The sequence below is a fragment of the Euprymna scolopes genome, chromosome 1, assembly GCF_053919585.1.
Source record: "Euprymna scolopes isolate OS-2025 chromosome 1, ASM5391958v1, whole genome shotgun sequence".
In the NCBI taxonomy this organism is placed as follows: Eukaryota; Metazoa; Mollusca; class Cephalopoda; order Sepiida; family Sepiolidae; genus Euprymna; species Euprymna scolopes.
In genome coordinates, this window is record NC_136482.1 from 183,610,903 (window position 1) to 183,630,289 (window position 19,387).

At 34.1% G+C, this 19,387-nt stretch overlaps 1 protein-coding gene across 1 annotated transcript in view; it reads right to left on the bottom strand.

The window, feature by feature from the left end:
* Positions 1–392: 392 nt before the first annotated feature.
* LOC145278056 (uncharacterized) overlaps positions 393–19,387 on the bottom strand; it is a 41,663-nt gene continuing 22,668 nt past the window's right edge. The window contains exons 7-13 of the mRNA XM_080130300.1: positions 19,084–19,197; positions 15,815–15,911; positions 14,750–14,918; positions 12,730–12,821; positions 8,800–8,967; positions 2,967–3,098; positions 393–1,054 (exon numbers count right to left, since the gene is read on the bottom strand). Of these exons, the coding sequence (XP_079986426.1) occupies positions 1,037–1,054; positions 2,967–3,098; positions 8,800–8,967; positions 12,730–12,821; positions 14,750–14,918; positions 15,815–15,911; positions 19,084–19,197 (790 nt within the window). The 3' untranslated portion in view covers positions 393–1,036. The remainder of the gene's footprint in view (positions 1,055–2,966; positions 3,099–8,799; positions 8,968–12,729; positions 12,822–14,749; positions 14,919–15,814; positions 15,912–19,083; positions 19,198–19,387) is intronic.

Genomic DNA, 19,387 nt, shown 5'->3' on the forward strand with positions numbered 1-19,387 from the left:
TTAAAATTCAACCTACTTAAAAAAAGAAAAACACAGAAAAATCTTTATGATGTATGTACTCGTCACAGGATGAAGATATCATATTCCAAAAATTATGTAAATTGATGAAATAGTTGGGTTTTTTTAAATTAAGAAAATCAAAATTTACGATTTTTAGCAATTAAAAAGTTTGGATTATTTTAAATACAAAATCCCGGTACTCGAATGGAGTTGTCGCCCTTGGATTTTAACATATTCTAAAACATGAGGATTCCAAACTTCCTCATAAAATTTCATTTACTTAGTTAAAAAAAAAAAAAAAAAAAAAAAAAATACTTAATCCATTTATGTGATCTTAAGAATATGACAGCTTAATTCCATGACAATATGTACATCATAAAGATTTGTCTCTATTTTCTGCACATTTTTTTTTTTTTTTTTTTAAATCAAATTGAATTCTAAAAAAAAGAATCAACTTTTTTTTTTATCTAAATTTTGTCTTTTGTGGGTTTTATAAGTTGAAAAGTTTCAATTGCAACTGCCCAATTTGAGAAACTCTTATAACCATGCATAAGTCGAGGGTAACTCTGAAACAGAGGAAAGCAGGAGAAACACGCACGCACGTACACATTCCCATAAATTTTTCATTCATCATCTAACAACCAAGAAAAATAGTAATTTTTTTTGCCAGGCGTCCATTCAATAGAAAAGAGATTGCTATGCAGGTTTCATTGCCAATAAAGATTAGCTGGAATTAATGCTGCTGCCAGCACGAGAGGAGATTGGGGTGTTATGGGACCCCCAGGAGAGAAATGGGTCTGAAAAAAATAAAAAATAAAAAGAGAGAGGGAGGGTTAAAAGATGACGAGGTTAAAAATAAAATCGAAAGTCCCAAGCACCATTCCATCAACTGAGCATTTAGCAGAGATATCCCAGGTTGTAATCAGTCGGATGTTTTGTTTTAGAAAAGGGACCTTAGCGTATCGGGATGTTGGCATCATATTTCCTTATTATGAATGGAGGGTGGAAAGAACTGTTCATTTTGGAGGGTTGTTCATCAATTGATTTCCACATCCTACAAAGATAAACATTTAAACCATAAAAAAAATGTCTGCATGAAAATTTTTAAGTTGACTATAGAAGAAATTAATGGAGTTAACTGTTCAGACATTGTTAAGGAAATATAAAATAAAAAGATAACCAATAATAAATAAAAATAATATCTTTAACAAAACTCAATAAGTCTCTGGCCAGATATAAAGATGTGGCTACCGATAAAAATAAAAACATTTTATTAAAATTCCACACAATAAAATAAACACTGAATCTGGTTACTTATTTTATACTACTGTATCACCTTCAAATCTAGATATCTATAAAAGTGAAAATGTTTGTGTGTGTGGGTGTCTGTATATTTTCCTATCAAATAACTCTTTCAATTTCCAGTCTAGAGACTCAAGATTTGACATAAGGGATATTGAGATTTGGGAAAATCTTTTTAATCGGTTTTCGACCAGAAATTTGGCTGTTAAAGGGTTAAAGTTTAAGGACTTTACCTTTGAAAACTCTACCAAACTCCTCTGCCAATTTTGGGTCTAAACACTTGAAATTTTAAATGTAGGTTACTTGGACATGGATCAAACTTTTTAATTTGATTTGAGCCAAAAAAAAATAAATATTAAGGGTCAAAATGGGATCAAAGTTAAAAAAATGTTGACCTCTGTGATCTCTACCAAATTACCTTGCCAATTTTTAGTCTAAGCAGTTGAAATTTTACATAAAGGGTATTCATAAATAAAGCAAGCTTTTTAATTGGTTTGGGTTGAAAATTTGAACTACCAAGGGGTCAAAGTTCAAAAGATTTGACCTTTGTGGTGTCTAGCAAACTACTCGGCCAATTTTGGGTCTAAACATTTGAAATTTATACATAACAGATAATCAGACATGCCGCAAGCATTTTAATAATTTTTGGGGTGAAAATTTGGCTGCAAAAGGTCAAAGTTGAAAGAGTTGACCTTTGCAGATACTACCAAATTCCTCAGTCAATTTTGGGTTTAAAGACTTGAAATTTTAGATGTAGGTAACTTGGACATGGGTAAAACTTTTTATTTGAGACCAAAATAATAAATGTTAAGGAGTCAAAATCGGGGTCAAAATTTTTAAAAAATTGACCTCTGCAGGCTTTACGAAATTACTCAGACAATTTTTGGTCTAAACATCTTACATAAAGTGTATTCACACGTAGGGTAAGTTATGAACAGTACATAGGACTCGAGCAAAGCCGGGCTGAACTGCTAGTATACCTATAAAAGTAAAATTGTCTGTGTGTATATTTCCCTATCAAATTACTCTGTCAATTTTTTGCTCTACAGACTCGAGATTTGACATAAGGGTTATTGAGATTTGGGAAAATCTTTTGAATCGGTTTTCAACCAGAAATTTGGCTGTTAAGGGGTCAAAGTTCAACAATTTGACCTTTGAAAACTCTATCAAACTCCTCTGCACATTTTGTGTCTGAACACTTGAAATTTTAGATGCAGGTCCCTTGGACATGGATCAAACTTTTTAATTTGATTTGAATCCAAAACAATAAATGTTAAGGGATCAAAATTGGGATCAAAGTTTTTAAAAAATTTGACCTCTCAGCGAATTTTTTGTCTAAACATTTGAAATTTTACATAAAGTGTATTCAGATATATGGCAACTTTTTTTTAATCGGGTTTTGGCCAAGAATTTGGCTGCCAAGTGGTCAAAGTTTAAAAGATTTGATCTTTACGGTCTCTAGCAAACTATTCAGCTAATTTTGAGTCTAAGCATTTAAAATTTTACATAAAGGGTATTCAGACATGTAGCAAGGTTTTTAATCAGTTTCTGGGCGAAATTTGGCTGTTAAGAGGTCAAAGTTGAAAGAGTTGACCTTTGCAGACTCTACCGAACTCCTCCGCTAAGACAAAGTATAAAAAAGAAAACAAAAACTCCCTACTTACCTCTTGATCATCTCCAAGTAGGAAATAAGTCTCTAGCATTTTATTAGCCTGCGTTCGAATCGCTTCATTGGAATGATATTCTAAACCCTCAAGGAAACCAATGCCACCACATTCTTCAAATTGGTGAGCACTCTGAAGGTACGAAAAATGAGAAAGAGAAAAAAAAAACAGGCTTGATTATTATTCGTAAATTTTCGGGTAATAAATAAGTCTCTTCAAATTATAAAGATTCTAAACCAGTAGTTCCCAACCTGTGGGTCACAACATCAATTTCATGGGGTCGCCAATTGATTTTGAGCTGAATGTGAATATTATAGAAAACACTGAAAAACATTGATACACCGCAACTACAAGAATTTTGGGCAAAAAGTCCCCAAAATCCCCAGTAATATCAGAAATTACAAGGAATTTATCATTCCGAACAACTTATATGAAACAGCATTCTCCCAATTTCTCATCTTTAAAAACAAATACCGAAATCAATTAAAAATGTAGAAGATAACTTGAGGTACCATTTTTGGCCTTCGGGACAAGATCAAAGAAGCAGTCAATTCCAACACTGACATGCGTTCTGAAATTTCTAGGCGTGGCTCGGACAAGTACATTACAAAGGTAAGACATCCAGATGGATGCACCCTTGAATCAAATCGGGAGATCAGCGAGGGGTTTCGAGAACATTTCAAGGAGCGTTTTACGCAGCAGTCCGATCTTCCAGTCCTTGAGTTTAGTGACTATTTGGCCGACTCTCCCCGCCTCGAGGCGGCTAGTTGCGAGGGCTGGGTGACGGAGCGGGAGGTTTTTACTGCGCTGAAGCAGGTCAGCTGTGACAGATCGCCAGGACTCGATGGTCTGCCATACGAACTGTATTTGAGGCTGTCACCCATGTTTCTGCCTCTTCTGACGGATGTGTTCAACCATTGGTTTGCTCAGGGATCCATCCCGTGGCAAGTCACCAAGGGAGTGATCACATTGCTGAGGAAAGGTGACGGGCATGGTGGGGAAGAGTTAGATGATTACAGGCCCATAACTCTGCTAAACACAGAGTTGAAGATTTTGGCCAAGGTCCTGTCGAATCGGCTGCAGGTTGTTATCGGCGAGTTGGTTGAACCAGAACAGAACTACGCTGTGAAGCGGAGATCGATTCAGAACAACTTGCACCTGATCCGCACGATCCTAGAGGGAGGGATAGATGACGACACGGAAGCCGCGCTGATCAACTTAGATCAGTCCAAAGCTTTCGATAGGGTCAACCATCGTTTCTTGGCATCTGTCTTAGAGGTCGCCGGTTTTAAACTGGACTTCTGCAAGTGGATCTCCGTGATGTATCGACAGCCCACAGCTGTCGTGCAAGTCAATGGAAAGCGCTCAAAACCATTTGTTATCTCTCGGTCAGTTCGTCAGGGTTGTCCGTTGTCACCCCTGCTCTATGCCCTGGCTTTGGAGCCCCTGCTCCGCAAGCTGAGACGTGGGGAGACAAATTCGGCCCTGTGCGGAATTGCAATACCCGGTGGTTAAGCCGCCAAGGTATCCGCGTTCGCCGATGATGTCACAGTCTTTGAGTCGAGCTTCAGAGACATCGAGATCGTGTCGGAGGCACTCGCTCAGTATGAAAGAATTACAGGGACCCAGATAAACCGCAGCAAGTCGGTAGGACTGCGGTTGGGGGCCTGGAGTGGCAACGCCAACCTCCTGGCGCCCTTCAGCTGGACAGATGGCCCGGTTCGGATCCTCGGCGTGTGGTTCGGACCGGGTCTCCAGCTTGACAAAAATTGGTTGGAGGTACGGTCAAAGGTGGAGGCTGCAGTCAATTCGTGGCTTCCTAGGAAACTTTCCTTAAAGGGTAGAGCTGAGGCGTGCGCCACTTACGTCTTTCCTCTCATCCTTTACCGACTGGCCGTACTTCCCCTGCCTGCACAACACCTAACAGCTCTTGTCGAACTCTTGTCCTCACTTCTTTGGGACAGAGGAAGACACTGGGTGAGCAGACAGGTCTGTATTCAACGTCCGTGTGAGGGAGGCTTGGGAATGCCGGACTTGAAGTGTCATCGGGACGCTGAGAGGCTGGCCTTCCTGAGCCACTATATGCAAGATGACCAACCATGGCACCCTGTGGTTACTGCCGCCTTCCCCGACCTCGTTCTTGACCCTTCTATTGAGAGCCGTCGCAGGCCGCAGGGAGAATCTGCCTACATGAAAGAGTGCCGAGCCGCGCTAAAACGACTACCAAGGTCCAGCGACCTTGTGACTGCTACCCGTAGGGAACTCCACAGGGATCTAGTGAAGGGGGCTGCTGACGACCCGCTATGCGCATGTTTGGGTTGGCAGCAGAGTGAGATCCGCTCCGCGTGGAGCTGGGCGCCAGATTCGAGTCATCTGAACAATTCGGAGTTCTCTCTTACCTGTCGATTGGCCCGAAATGCACTTCCACTCAACAACGTACAATGCAGTTCTGGGTTTTTGGAGTCGCTTGATTGTCCCCATTGTGGGACAACGGCCGTAGAAACGACTGATCATGCTTTCTTCGATTGCTGCGAACTCCGCCGGTACTGGTCGTATGTCAGTGAGGTGACGGCTCGCATCGATCCTGAGCATCCTCGCCCAATTACTGTATCCAATGTCGTGGACAATGTGAGGCCACCGTGGGACCGGGAAAGACAAATGGTCTATGTTACAATCCTGGCCGTGGCGAGAATGGTAATTTGGACGTCACGTCTGCAAGCTTGCCAGGGGGTGTTGTCTTTTTCTAATCAGGATCTGATTGCTTTCTTTGGCCATGTGCCTAAGTTTTTTGTTCATTGTTGATTTTCAATGTATTTTTAACATGAATAAAGGATTTAATATCTCAAAGTGTAGTATCTGTTCCAGATGCTGCACTTCAATTTCTTGTTCTCTGTCAGTGGAGGAGAAATCCTTCATGACTGAGACAATTTTTATTTTTGTTCCTTTTCTCCACGTTAAAAAACGACCCTGGTGTCTAACTCTGTCCCGTGGGGAGGCATAGTAAATAGGAACTTGAGGTACCATATCGACAATGGAATCAAAAATAAAATTGCTAGCTAAAAAATTGCAACACCAGCTGTCTCATTAAAGTCAATTCATAAATAGTTTCCATAACGATGGAAATTTGTGTTTGAATGATTTTTAATTGATTTGCAATTAATTCATCTTTGTAGAAGCTTTGGGATTTTTTATGAATAAATTTGAAATTAATCATGAATTTGTGGAACGTGTAGTTACTTTACAAATAAATTATCTATATAATTGAATGATTGCAGTATATGGGGAGTTGAAAGATGAAGGAATATATAAGATATTTTATGGATTGGAATAGCTTTCTGATTGTCGCCATATTTGAAAGGTTGGGAACTACTGCTAAATACACAGAAAGAGAAGCCAGGTTGGATTACTGACAAATTTTCATCTTATAAAAGGATTTCCTACCAATTGTATCTTTCTGATCAGACCAGAAACAAAGTGATAAAACTGTTACAAGTTTTGAAGTTCAAAAGTTCAGTTCATCAAAGTAAAAATAGTTATGATGCACAACACTGACAATAGATGTCATATTCCAAAAATAACATGCTGATTTTAAAAATCAGATAAATGGATCAAGTTATGCTGAATGATTATTGGTCACATTCCAAAAATCACATACATTGATAAATTGTGCTGATTTCTTATGTCACATTCCAAAGAGCAGAGAAATTGATCAAGTAATGCCGACTGCTTACTTGTTACATTCCAAAAATCACGTAAACTGATCAAGTAATACTGAGTGTTTCTTTGCCACATGCTAAAAATCATGTACATTGTTGTACAATACCTGTCGAGAGTATGGTAAATTGTTTCATATATGTATTTACATTACCTGTCTGAGGGTAGGTAAAATTATTTTAAATGTGTTGTACATTACCAGTCCTAGGGAAGGCAAAATTCTTTCATATATGTGCTGTAAATTACCTATCATAGGGAAGGTACAATTATTTCATACATGTGTAATACCCGTCCTAAGGTAGGTAAAACATTCTTTTGCTTGAGATAACAAATGCTATAAAGACATCAAAAATTCCTTTATCCAAAAATAATAGGCATGCTCAAAAGCAACTTCATTTTTTCTCATTGTTTTATATGGTCCCGAGCAACGCCAGGTAGCCCTAACTTTCGTCAGCCGCATCGGACTGGGTTAAAACTGGTACAATCTGAAAGAGCGATTCCTCGGATGAATAATATGTAAAAATTAGAAAAAAGATTAATTCTGTAATGGTTAACTAGACCATTTCTTGCAAGGGGGAGGGGGGGGGCACTTTTCGCGATAAAATTTTTGCATATTACGCAAATGTAGCAAACTGAAAGTATGTTTAAAAACGTTATTTTGCAGGATCATGACATCATGTCATCATAGTCCGATGAACAAAAGCATTTGCCATTAACTATTTTTCTCTTTCAATTTTTCGCATTTCAGGTTGGAGCCTACCTACTGCGGCTAATTTTTTCTTTTTTCTTTTGTGGGCGCATGGGCACTCACAGCTATTTTGATTGAAAGAAAAGTTGTTTTGATTCATTTTTTGGGCGATTCCGTTCTTTTCTGGGGGCTTGCTAAATATCCTTAGTATAGCAGCTTTGTCCAAACTGAACTATATGCGGACCCGGGCAACGCCGGGTATCCATGCTAGTCTATTATATAAAGGAGATTTGTCTGTGTATACCTGCGCATGTTTAGATCTATGCTAAAAATTTTTGCCATCAGCATCCAACCAGGTAAAAACCAATACCATCTAAAAAAGCAATGCCTCAGACGCATAATTTGTAAAAATTGTTAATTATTTCGTATAGAAATAGTTTTAAATGATATGAGAGTCCTCTTTTTTGGGGGGCGATTCCGTTTACTCATTTTTTAAAATGTTGTGGGGGGGGGGGTCAATATCCTTAGTATAGCAGCTCTGTCCAAACCCAAATTTCATGTCCACCTGAGCAATGCTGGGTATTCATGCTAGTGCATTATAAAAAGAAACACAAAAACATAGTTGCGAGGTTTTAAACCTAATCAATAACAACCATATATGAGTATAAAAAATAAAAATGATACACATACACACACATATACAGGGTGACCAAAAAAAAACGGGCCCCAACTTTAATTAGGTTCCGTTTCTTAGTGTTTTGTCCGAATGAAATGAAACTTTGGTCATAACTAGTTTATTATATTCAAAACATCACATCAAAACACTAGGGTCTTTGGCCTTTTTTTTCTACGTTCTACAGCATATGTTCTAGATGGCCTCCATTTAGCTTTTGTTTTTTTTGGGCTCACCCTGTATATACCCCAAAAGGAAAGTGTATGGTTCTTATTCAGAATAGCCTCTATATTAAAACACAAAAATAAAGACATGATGTATGGTGTATGTAGCCATGATGAAACAGACGTCATATTCCAAAAACTATGTAAATTGATTGAGTAGATTTATTTTTAATAAGAAAAAAATTAGAAAAATAATATTTTATGAATATGTAAGGAATGACTCTCTTGCCTGACATTTTGAAAAGAATCTAAAAACAAAGAGAGATAACTCAATTTAAACTTAGAGTTATGCTGTAATGTTTATGAATTTCTATTAATCGATTCACAATGATTTTCTTTATAAAAATAAAACTACTTGATCGAATTACATGATTTTTGGAATATGATATTTTTGTTTTGTCATGGTTACATACACTATATAGCTTTTTCTTGATTTTTGTTTTTTAATATAAGGAGAATTGTGAACAAGAACCAAGTGTGCTAACAAAATATAAATTATCAATTTGAAGCATTATGTTCGATTTGTAGACTCACCTCTGGGGTAAGGCGACACATCATTTCAGAGAAATATAATCCAAGGCTGAGAGATTCAAGATCTGAAGATTTTAGCAGTGGCACCAACTGGGGCAGGATAGACAGAGGCACCAACTTGCTACAATGATACGTGGAATGGCTGCCCAGGTTACACAGCAGGTACACTACCTAAAAGTGTGGAAAATGAAAAAAGGAGCAAAATTCAGTGAATTGTAACATGTAAAAAGAGGAAACTATTTGAAATAAGCAAATTGGTAAAAAATTAACCAATACTTTGGTTATAGTCAGCTAATGTGCTTCCTAATTTCCAGCATAGTGCTACCAGAAGCGGTGACGAGGCAAATCACTTCCTTTGCTTTTTTTCTCTCACACCTTTAAATTATTTTGATTTCAATATTTTTTATTATTATTATTTTTTATTTTTATTATTAATTTTTATACTTTCATAAACATCTATTTATTATATAAATTCAAATAAAAAACATTTTTTAAATTTAAAAAAAAAAAAAAAAAAATTTTTATAATTTCATAAACATATTTTTATAAAAGTTCAAATTAAATAAAAACATTAATTTTTTAAAATTCTGTTAAGAATGCAAATAAAGACTAATTTTAAAAAAATTTTTATCTGCATAATTTTGTAAATTTTTATTGTATACTTTTCAATAATATCCTTTTCTTATATTTTATTTCAATAAATTGCTTCACAATAGAAATACGGAGGAACAAGTGAAGGAACTGATTTGCTTGGTAGCGCTATGCCTAAAGTTAGGAAATACGTTAGCTGATTATAACCAATACTTTTATTAGTTGTAATAAGAATTTTTGGCCCTTGTTCAGAATTCCCTCCTAAGAATAAAACAAAAATTTAAAGAAAAATCTGCATACACCCCATGATTAAAAGAAAATATTGTACACGAAAAAATTTATGTAAATTGGAAAATCATTTTTAAGAAAATTGGAGTTTTTTCTAATGTCCGCCTTCACCATGTTAAGAATGACTTTCTATAGTCACGGAGTTATCTCCCTTGTTTCTTTAGATTGTTTTGAAGGTGGCATCGTAAAATTGTCACTTATAGTTTAACCATAAAATTTTATTCTCTTATTTAAAAATAAAACTATTTGTTGTTCAATTTATATGATTTTTGATGTGTGATATTTTCTTTCTGTCACAGGTATGTACATCATCCAGATTTTTTTTTCTTTTTTTTTTTTTTTTTCATACGGATGGGGGGGGGGATTCTGAACAAGCACCAAATTTTTTTAAAAACAATCACTAAATACAACCTACAGGTTGGTTCATTTTCTATGATTTTGTAATCATCACCTCCTCTACCAAATTCTCTGGGGTTTTTTTCTTTACAAATTTTAAACTGTATAATACTGGGAAAAACAAATGGAAATGACACTAACCCTATGCAGGTATAACCAGCTTCCTCCAAAGGAGGAAGTTCCATGGGAGTATGATATTCACAAGCTGTCCCCAGTCACATGTATATCCCCATTAGAGGAGATGATGGTGTTAGGTTTTTGCAATTCTTACAGGGAGGTGTTGACATCCCCCTACATACAGTGCTTGGAATTCCAAAATTGATCACCCATCTGGTACTGACCAGGCTCAATATTGCTCAACTTTGCTATACTCTGTAACCACGGCCACCGAGAGTAAGAAGGCCTGTTAACTGAAAAATGTCTGCAGGCAATGTAGGTGAGATTTGTCAGGCTGTAAGTACTATATGAGGGCCATTTGAAAAAGAACAATAAAGCATTTTTAAAAAGGAACACAGTTCGATTAATACTGAAACCGAACTTTATAAAATATAAATATTATCTATGTAAAATTAAGTAATTTTAAAGCAATATACAATTTAAAACTGATAAAACTGAATTATGAATTTAGGGAACAAACAAAGAAACATTAAACAAATATTTTTTGGCCTTCGGAACAAGATCAGTGTAGTATCTGTTTTGATGCTACACTTTACCTTTTCTGTCCTCAGTCGGTGGAGGAGAAATTTTTCATGACTGAGATTATTTTTGGGAAGCTGGATTTTCCCCACAAGATTATATGTTGAAACATTTAAATAACTATTACTTTAAAGACAGAAATTATCTTTAAAGTTTTGGTTTCCTGTTCTTTTATGTCCATTTTTCCCCCATGTTTTTCATCAAAATGTGTAGCGTATTGTTTCACAGGCTATCATCAGTGATCGCTCACTAGCAGTAACCTGTGGTGTTCCCTGGAGACTAAGTGACAAGTCTCCCCAGATTTCCAGTGTTCTCCACTTCTTGACCACTTGTGCAGATGATTGCATGTTATCACAAAAGCTGTTGTCACTGATTTGTTGTCTCGTTGGCATCGGCCATTGGTGTTTCCTGGGGTTTGGGTGACAAAATGCCTCCCCAAAGTACCAGATTTGAACTGCACATTTCCAGTGGCGATTTGGTCAGTACTCTCTTCCCTCGATCTTCCCATCCTCCCTGACCCTTCACAACTAGTCGATGTTAACTGCACCAGTTTTTTATTATTATTACTATAATAATTATGATAAGAATAAGGCTGCTTGTGCAGTGTACGCACGTGTATTTTAAATAGTATTTTCAAGTTAAATTAAATTTTGGGTTTGTATTGCCGTACACATAGATTTGAAAAAGTTGTCAAAAAACAAATATAGACCAAATAAACGTTATCAAAGACAAGATAAGTTACTCTTCTACCTATCTGGAAAGGTTTTTAGTGGTTTTATTCACTTTAAAACATGTAATCGCTTCGAAAAGCATACAATGTTTATCGATATATTTTAAAAAGAAAAATGTCGGCATGTTAGGTAGAAAAGTAACTTATCTTGCCTTTGATAACATTTATTTGTTATATATTTGTTTTTTGACAACTTTTTCGAATCTATGTGTATAGTAATACAAACCGGTCATATAAATTATTTAAAGTTAAAATGTTATAAAAAAAACAAAAAAACTTGAAGTTTAAAAATATTTAAAAGAAATAAATTACCATAAACTGGGGTGACACTGGCCACCCTAGTTGACTTTGATCCTTTAAAATAAATATAAATTAAAATAATGAGTAAGTAATATATGATCTCTGAATTTTAAATATAATTTCCAGGTCCTATACGATTTCATAATTTTACAGACGCGTTGTGGTGCAGTAGCAAATATTTGCTGCAAAGTTATTTACACATTTATTTATTTTTATTTTATTGGCTCAGTCACCCCGGGTGGTCATAGTCACCACATCTTACGGTACACCCGGTGCTCAAATATTGATAATTCACCGATCGTTAAAAAAAAAAAAAACTGCCGTGAAAAATGCTTACTTTAAAATATTTGAAAATACTCAGTGAAAAATTTTATTTATTATTAAAAAAAAAAAGAACGGACTGGAAAATATTATATAAAAATTGTTTGTTTTGCAGTAAAGAAAATAAATAAAATGAAATATTTGACTTTCTCCGATAAAAATAAAAGTTCAAACATGAATTCACTTACGATATTTTGATTAAAATTATCTGAAATGTGCAATTATAATAATTATTATCCGAATGGAGAATTGTTCTTTCTCTTTAGAACCTACATGGACAATCGGTAACACATTGGTAGCCATATTTTTTTTTTATGTCTGTTAACATGACCACGTGGTTGAATACCGGAAGCTGTCTATACCTACAACTCAATTAGGAAGTGATGTTACGTTGTCATATGCATCGGCCTTCTTTCTCAGTAGCCACGGTATAACACTGTTGTTAAAAATGTCATTTTTTAAAACATGATAATATTGGTCGTTTTAAGCTATAAAAACAAACAAGAACAAATGTTGGAAACAGAAGTTATGTGAATTTTTTGAAAGGGCACCACACCCATCCAACCATTTGTATATCCCCCCTCCCCACAACTAAATGCTAAAATACTTACTTCAAGGCGGATGTCAAATGTGGACACCAAGAGGGCAGTGATGGAAGGAAGGAGCTCTGATACCAGAATCTGACTGGCAGCATCAACAACGGCTGAAAAATTATGTTTAAAAATACATTAAATATTAACCAGGAGTGGAAATTGGTTTCTCTAGATAAACAAAATATAAGGCACTTCTTTCATCATTAGAGTAAAATTTGAAAATCCAAAAATTGAATAATTTCAGAAAATAATTTCTTTCATTGTTATGATTGGAACTCTCTGGTTTCTTTTTTAAACAAAATTCAATTTTCATTAATTGTCTTCAAAATTCAATTTTCATTAATTGTCTTCAAAAACTACTTTCATTAATAATTAATTTTCTACCTCACTGTTTTTTGTAATTTTTGGATACGTTCATTACTGTTACATGACAATTAAGATTTTACTTGAAATTCAATATTTTGGTTTTCGAATTTCTCTCTAATAACAAAGAAGCACCAAAAAAGCTTCTTAGTCGAACCAAATTAACAAAGGAAATCAACATGATTTTGTCATTTATATTTTTACTAGCAGGGGTACGCGGCATTGCCCGTGTGTTTGTAGGTGTGTGTGTTGGGAGGGGGGGGGGGTAAAGCAGAACAAAAATGGAAACGTAACCCTGTTTACCATGAAATTAATGACAATCAATTTCAAGGAGTTATTTTATATAGTAAAAAATATAAAGAAAAAGTAAGTCATGATTAATTCAACAAAAAAAAAAAAAATGTTTAAATGTGTTATCTATTGAGACAAAAATGAAAACGCTAAAAAACAGTGATTTTAAAAATGAGAGGGGAAAAAATAGGGGGGGGGCTTGGTAGCAGGTAGGCTCGAACTCGGAGCCTTGAGGCCAATAGGCTGAGCCTGAACAGCGACAGTAGCAATGTAAGAGCGATTAAAAAGTGAATGTTAAACATCACGCTATTCCGCAGGTTTTAATGAGGTCAAATCGTTTTACTGCAGGATAGTTGACGGTGACATTTACATCAGTTTCGCTGTTTTTATACTGAAAAGTGAAAGCAACACGTGGTGTTGCCTGGGTGTTTGGAGGTGTGTGCGTTTGGGTGGGGAGGATAAATCAGAACAAAAAGGAAACTTACCCTGTTTAAATATAAAAAAAAAAAACGATGTTAAACTCGTTAAAAAATATAACCAAAAAACAATGATTTTAAAAATGGGAGAAAAAAAAATAAGGGGGGGGGGCAGGTGGCAGGTAGGCTCAAGCCGGAACCTTGAGGCCAATAGGCTAAGCCTGAACACCTGTGCTACGGCGACAGTAGCAATGTAAGACCGATTAAAAAGTGACAAACATCACGCTTTTCCGCAGTTTTTAATGAGGTCAGATCCTTTTACTGTGGGATAGTTGTTTAGAGTTTGTCCGGCTGATCGAATCCGGTTTCACTCTTTTTTATACCGAAAAGCGAAAGCAACACGCGGCGATCCAAAAATGTGGAATATTTAGCGTTTCAAAGTCGGGCTAATTAAATAGACAGGCGACCTCCGTTGTTAACTCATAGATATTATCATTTAGACAGCATATAAAAAGTTTTAAGAATGAGCGACCTCCCCCCCCCGAGAGCCCCCTGCGGACATACACAAAAAGCGAACATACATACACACACACATTTTGCCTTTTATATATATATAGATTAATAATATTGAATTATTTTTTTATTGTTGTTGGAGATGCACCCATACTACTTGGAATAATGAACTATATCCCATGATGCGACTTCTGTCTATGACATCACTTCTGGGTAACGAGAACTGTTTAACGAAAGAAGTCGGAGACAGATGTGGAGAGTATGGTCGTCACAACTAGTCCAGCAGTGAGCAATTACCTCTTTTATATATTTTTCTTGATACATATTCATTTAATTGTTACTGTGTCTTTCTCGTCAATTATTCAACAACTAACACCACAACAATTGTTGATTTCTCTTGGCACTTATGAATCATCTTAAAAAAATGCAGCGTTTACAAATCTGGACCTTCTTACCTGCCATGTTGGAAAGTACCCACAATGTCTCCTTGATAATGTGCCTGTGTTTGGAGTGGAGAAAGGCATTGAGTGACGAGAGCAAGTTTGGGTTGTTGATGGCCTGAAGACTATAAGCATCTTCACCTGCGCATATGTTGCCCACTGCTCGCAGTAAAGGAGTAATAGCCTGCAAAAAGACAAAAGAAAAAACAGGAGTCAGCAAAGAGGATGTGAGATTGTTTAACATAAGAATCAACAGTCCAAAAGTCCTTGTCGTAGATGCAGGTTGGAAGCTGGCAAGATCACTAATAGTAGGTTTTACATACAGTACATGATATTCCTAAGATGATTACCCCTTTAAGTAGTGACAACTTCAATGATCTTTTAGGAGCCGATGTGTCAGCATTAATAACAACATCTTATAACATTCAACTTTTAAATTCAAACAAAAAATTTATTTTAACTCAAGTATGTCAGTCTTGAATGTTGAAAATTATAAACAAATCGTTCAGTTGAATCTCCATCTTCTGGAGGAATTAAATTTGGAATGATTTCAAATGAATCTACATAACTATTTCACTGAAGGAAGTGATAAATCCTTTTATTCTATTTAATTTTATATACCTCCGAACAACGCCGGGTAACCCTGCTAGTGTATGCTAAAGCTAAGAGTTTAAAATTGGCAAGAAATCATAGCATGGGAGACAAAACATGGAGAAAGAATCATTAATAATAGCAAATTTCAGCAAAAGAGAAAAACAGACACTTTAATGTTGTTGGAAGAAAGAAACTAGATATCTGACAACTAACAAAAAATTAAAATAATATCTGCTATTATATAATAGAAAGCATTTTAAGAAGACAAAGACTATTAGATATAATAACGTTTATTACTGGCTGCAGTTAAGAAAAAATATTTATATACACAATAAGAAATAAAATTAAGATTTTAAGAAGACAAAGACTATTAGATATAATAACGTTTATTACTGGCTGCAGTTAAGAAAAAATATTTATATACACAATAAGAAATAAAATTAAGATTTTAAGATGACAAAAAAAGAAACAAAAACATCTTTTTACCTGTCCATTGTTTGGATCCTCAGCAGCAAACGTCACCAAAAGGCCGACCAGTTGCATCAACAATCCAGTCGTTACAAGTTCATCGACATATTCACTACTAAAATCAAAGCGTAAATTTATGCTTTAACAATTTGCAAATTTCAAACATCACATAATTTCTCAACTAGTCCAACATTATAAGGAGGTTTTTTAATATATATATATATACACACACACACATACATACATATACACATATATGCACACACACACACATATACATACATATATACACACATGATGGCAGCAAATTCGCTTTCGAACATTGGCAAAACACACACACACACGCACACATATATATATATATATATATATACACACACACACACACACACACACACACACACACACTGCCCAGGATTTCCTAATCATAAAATATGACTAAGTATTACATTTTGATTAATGCAGATTTCATATTTATTATTATATTGGATCTAATATATAGTAATGATTTAAAAAGTTTAAAAACAAAACAAAAAAATGACTTGTGTGACACCACCGATAATCGAAACCAAAACATGAAGCTTACGATTTTTCCTTTGACGCTAATGCCTAAACTATGAAGTAGTGTTGGGACGATTCCTAAATTTTTTTTGATTCCAGGAAAATGTTGATAAACGATTCCTATACCAAGTATGATTTCGATTCCTGTGGAATTATTGTTTTGAAATATACCATTATATAATCGAAAGTTTTGTGCAGCGAAAAAATTTGGTACAGCGAAAAAGTAGAAATACAATTAAGGAAATTTCGAAAACGATTTGATTTTTTTCGTAAAATTTCTTTCATTGAAGATAAAAGTCAAAACAAATATTTTAACCATGAATTAAACATGCACCATGAAATTAATGACAATGAATTTCAGGAGTTATTTTTATATATTAAAAAATATAAAGAAAAAGTAAGTCATGATTAATTCAACAAAAACAAAAAAAAAAGTTTAAATGTGTTATCTATTGGGACAAAAATGGTGGTAAATGGTGCTTTTTTTTTTAAAATATTTAATTTTAAATTCTATTAAAAAGAATTATATTATTCTGCTTTTCATATTATAAAATTGAAGCTTTTATCTTTCTGGAAAAAAAAAGTTGCTCAAGAATAATGGATTTTAATTGGTTTTAATTTGTTTTAAAAAAAATAAACAACTGGGTTTTTATTAATTTATTTTTATTTCAGACTATTATTCTCATCTTTTCATTAGTTGTTTTTCATCTTTTATTGGTTGTTGTTTTTCATCTTTTATTGGTTGTTGTTTTTCATCTTTTATTGGTTGTTGTTTTTCATCTTTTATTGGTTGTTGTTTTTCATCGTTTATTGGTTGTTGTTTCTCATCTTTTCATTAATTGTTTTTCATCTTTTATTGGTTGTTGTTTTTCATCTTTTATTGGTTGTTGTTTTTCATCTTTTATTGGTTGTTGTTTTTCATCGTTTATTGGTTGTTTTTTCTCATCTTTTCATTAATTGTTTTTCATCTTTTATTGGTTGTTGTTTTTCATCTTTTATTGGTTGTTGTTTTTCATCTTTTATTGGTTGTTGTTTTTCATCTTTTATTGGTTGTTGTTTTTCATCTTTTTATTAGTTGTTTTTCATCTTTTATTAGTTGTTGTTTTTCATCTTTTTATTAGTTGTTTTTCATCTTTTATTAGTTGTTGTTTTTCATCTTTTATTGGTTGTTGTTTCTCATCTTTTATTGGTTGTTGTTTCTCATCTTTTATTGGTTGTTGTTTCTCATCTTTTATTTGTTGTTGTTTCTCATCTTTTATAGGTTGTTGTTTCTCATCTTTTATTAGTTGTTGCTTTTCATCTTTTATTGGTTGTTGTTTTCATCTTTTATTAGTTGTTGTTTTTCATCTTTTATTGGTTGTTGTTTTCATCTTTTATTGGTTGTTGTTTCTCATCTTTTATTGGTTGTTGTTTCTCATCTTTTATTGGTTGTTGTTTTTCATCTTTTATTGGTTGTTGTTTTTCATCTTTTATTGGTTGTTATTTTTCACAACGTTTCGCCCAACTATTCCTCTGGCCTTAGTCAGATGGTAACCGCGACGGATAGGAACTTCGAATCTCCTAACTGCATTCTCAGCAATCATTGCTATCCGTAGTTGTTGTCGTCTCACCACGTTTTGGCCAAGTAAACCTCTGGCCAGCTTCGGATAGAATTGAAACCGCTGTCTTCAGACAATGTCCATCTGGAACCGTAGAGATTCAACGTCTATCAACTGTGCCATGGGCCCCGAAGGGCGATCAAGGTTGGATTCTTTGATCTTATAAAGCCACGTTTATTTATTATCTGATCTTCCATAGTCGGGTCCGTACCGATTGGTATATATATATATATATATATATATATATATTATTCCTTAATTGGAATTCATTTTTGAGACAAGCACTATATATATTAATTTATTTTTATTTTGGACTATTATTCTCATCTTTTTTTAAAAAATAATAATAATAATAATAAAAAGATGAGAATAATAGTCCGAAATGAAAATAAATTAATATATATAGTGCTCATCTCAAAAATGAATTCCAATTAAGGAATAATATACATAAACTGGGTTTTTCTTACATTTTTTGGCCATGCCTACATTTAACAAAATGTATGTACATTTAACATGAGATTTTATGGTAATCGGGAAAAAATAACAATTTTATAGTTAAATATTTAAAGATTTATATAAATCCAAATCGGTCTCAGTAATTTTATCAGAACCGGGAAAATATTGGGATCGTCCCATCACTAGTATATAGGTTGAAAAATGTCCTCACACACACACACATTCTCACTTATAAAGATATATAGAGATAATTTATTTTAAAAATATAATTTTATTCTTAGTAAGTCTTTAGTTGGATTGAACTGTACTTTATACCCTAGACAGAAAATGGGTGTAATTACTAAGGGATATAGAGACGGTGGGAGAGATAGAAATTTTAATATTACACATACTTTCAGACTTTTTTTTTTTTTTTTTTTTTTTAGACAAAAAAAAAATTAATTTTACTCATTGAACAACATCTCAGTTTCTGGTTTAAAAAGAAAAACAAATTTTGGATGCCTTAAAAAGGAGAGAAATTAAAAATGATTAATCGGTTGTAATTACAGAAAAAAAGCAAATCTTGTCATTTCTAATAAGAGAGATTTTACTCAAACGTTTCCTCAATAGCAGACAATTATGTTGATTTGTTTGTACAAAATATTTGAAGGGATAAAAGATTATTCTTCTTACCTGGCTGTAAGATAGGTGAGCACCCATCCCAATTCACATAGGATATCAAGACTATCATTATCAAACGATAAGTACGGTAATATGTTAACCAGGATATTTTCATCCAACATCGTCCTGAGGAATAAAAAAAAAAAAAAAAAAAAAAAAGAAAAGATTTTTTATGAAACTAATTAAAGCAAAATGCAAACATCACCCAGAACAACATCAGAAAGTATACTCATCTGAGAATAGAGAATTAAAAAAAAGCAGTGAAACAAATTACCTTCCATTTGAAATAGGTAACCAATGCAAAATATATTTTAAA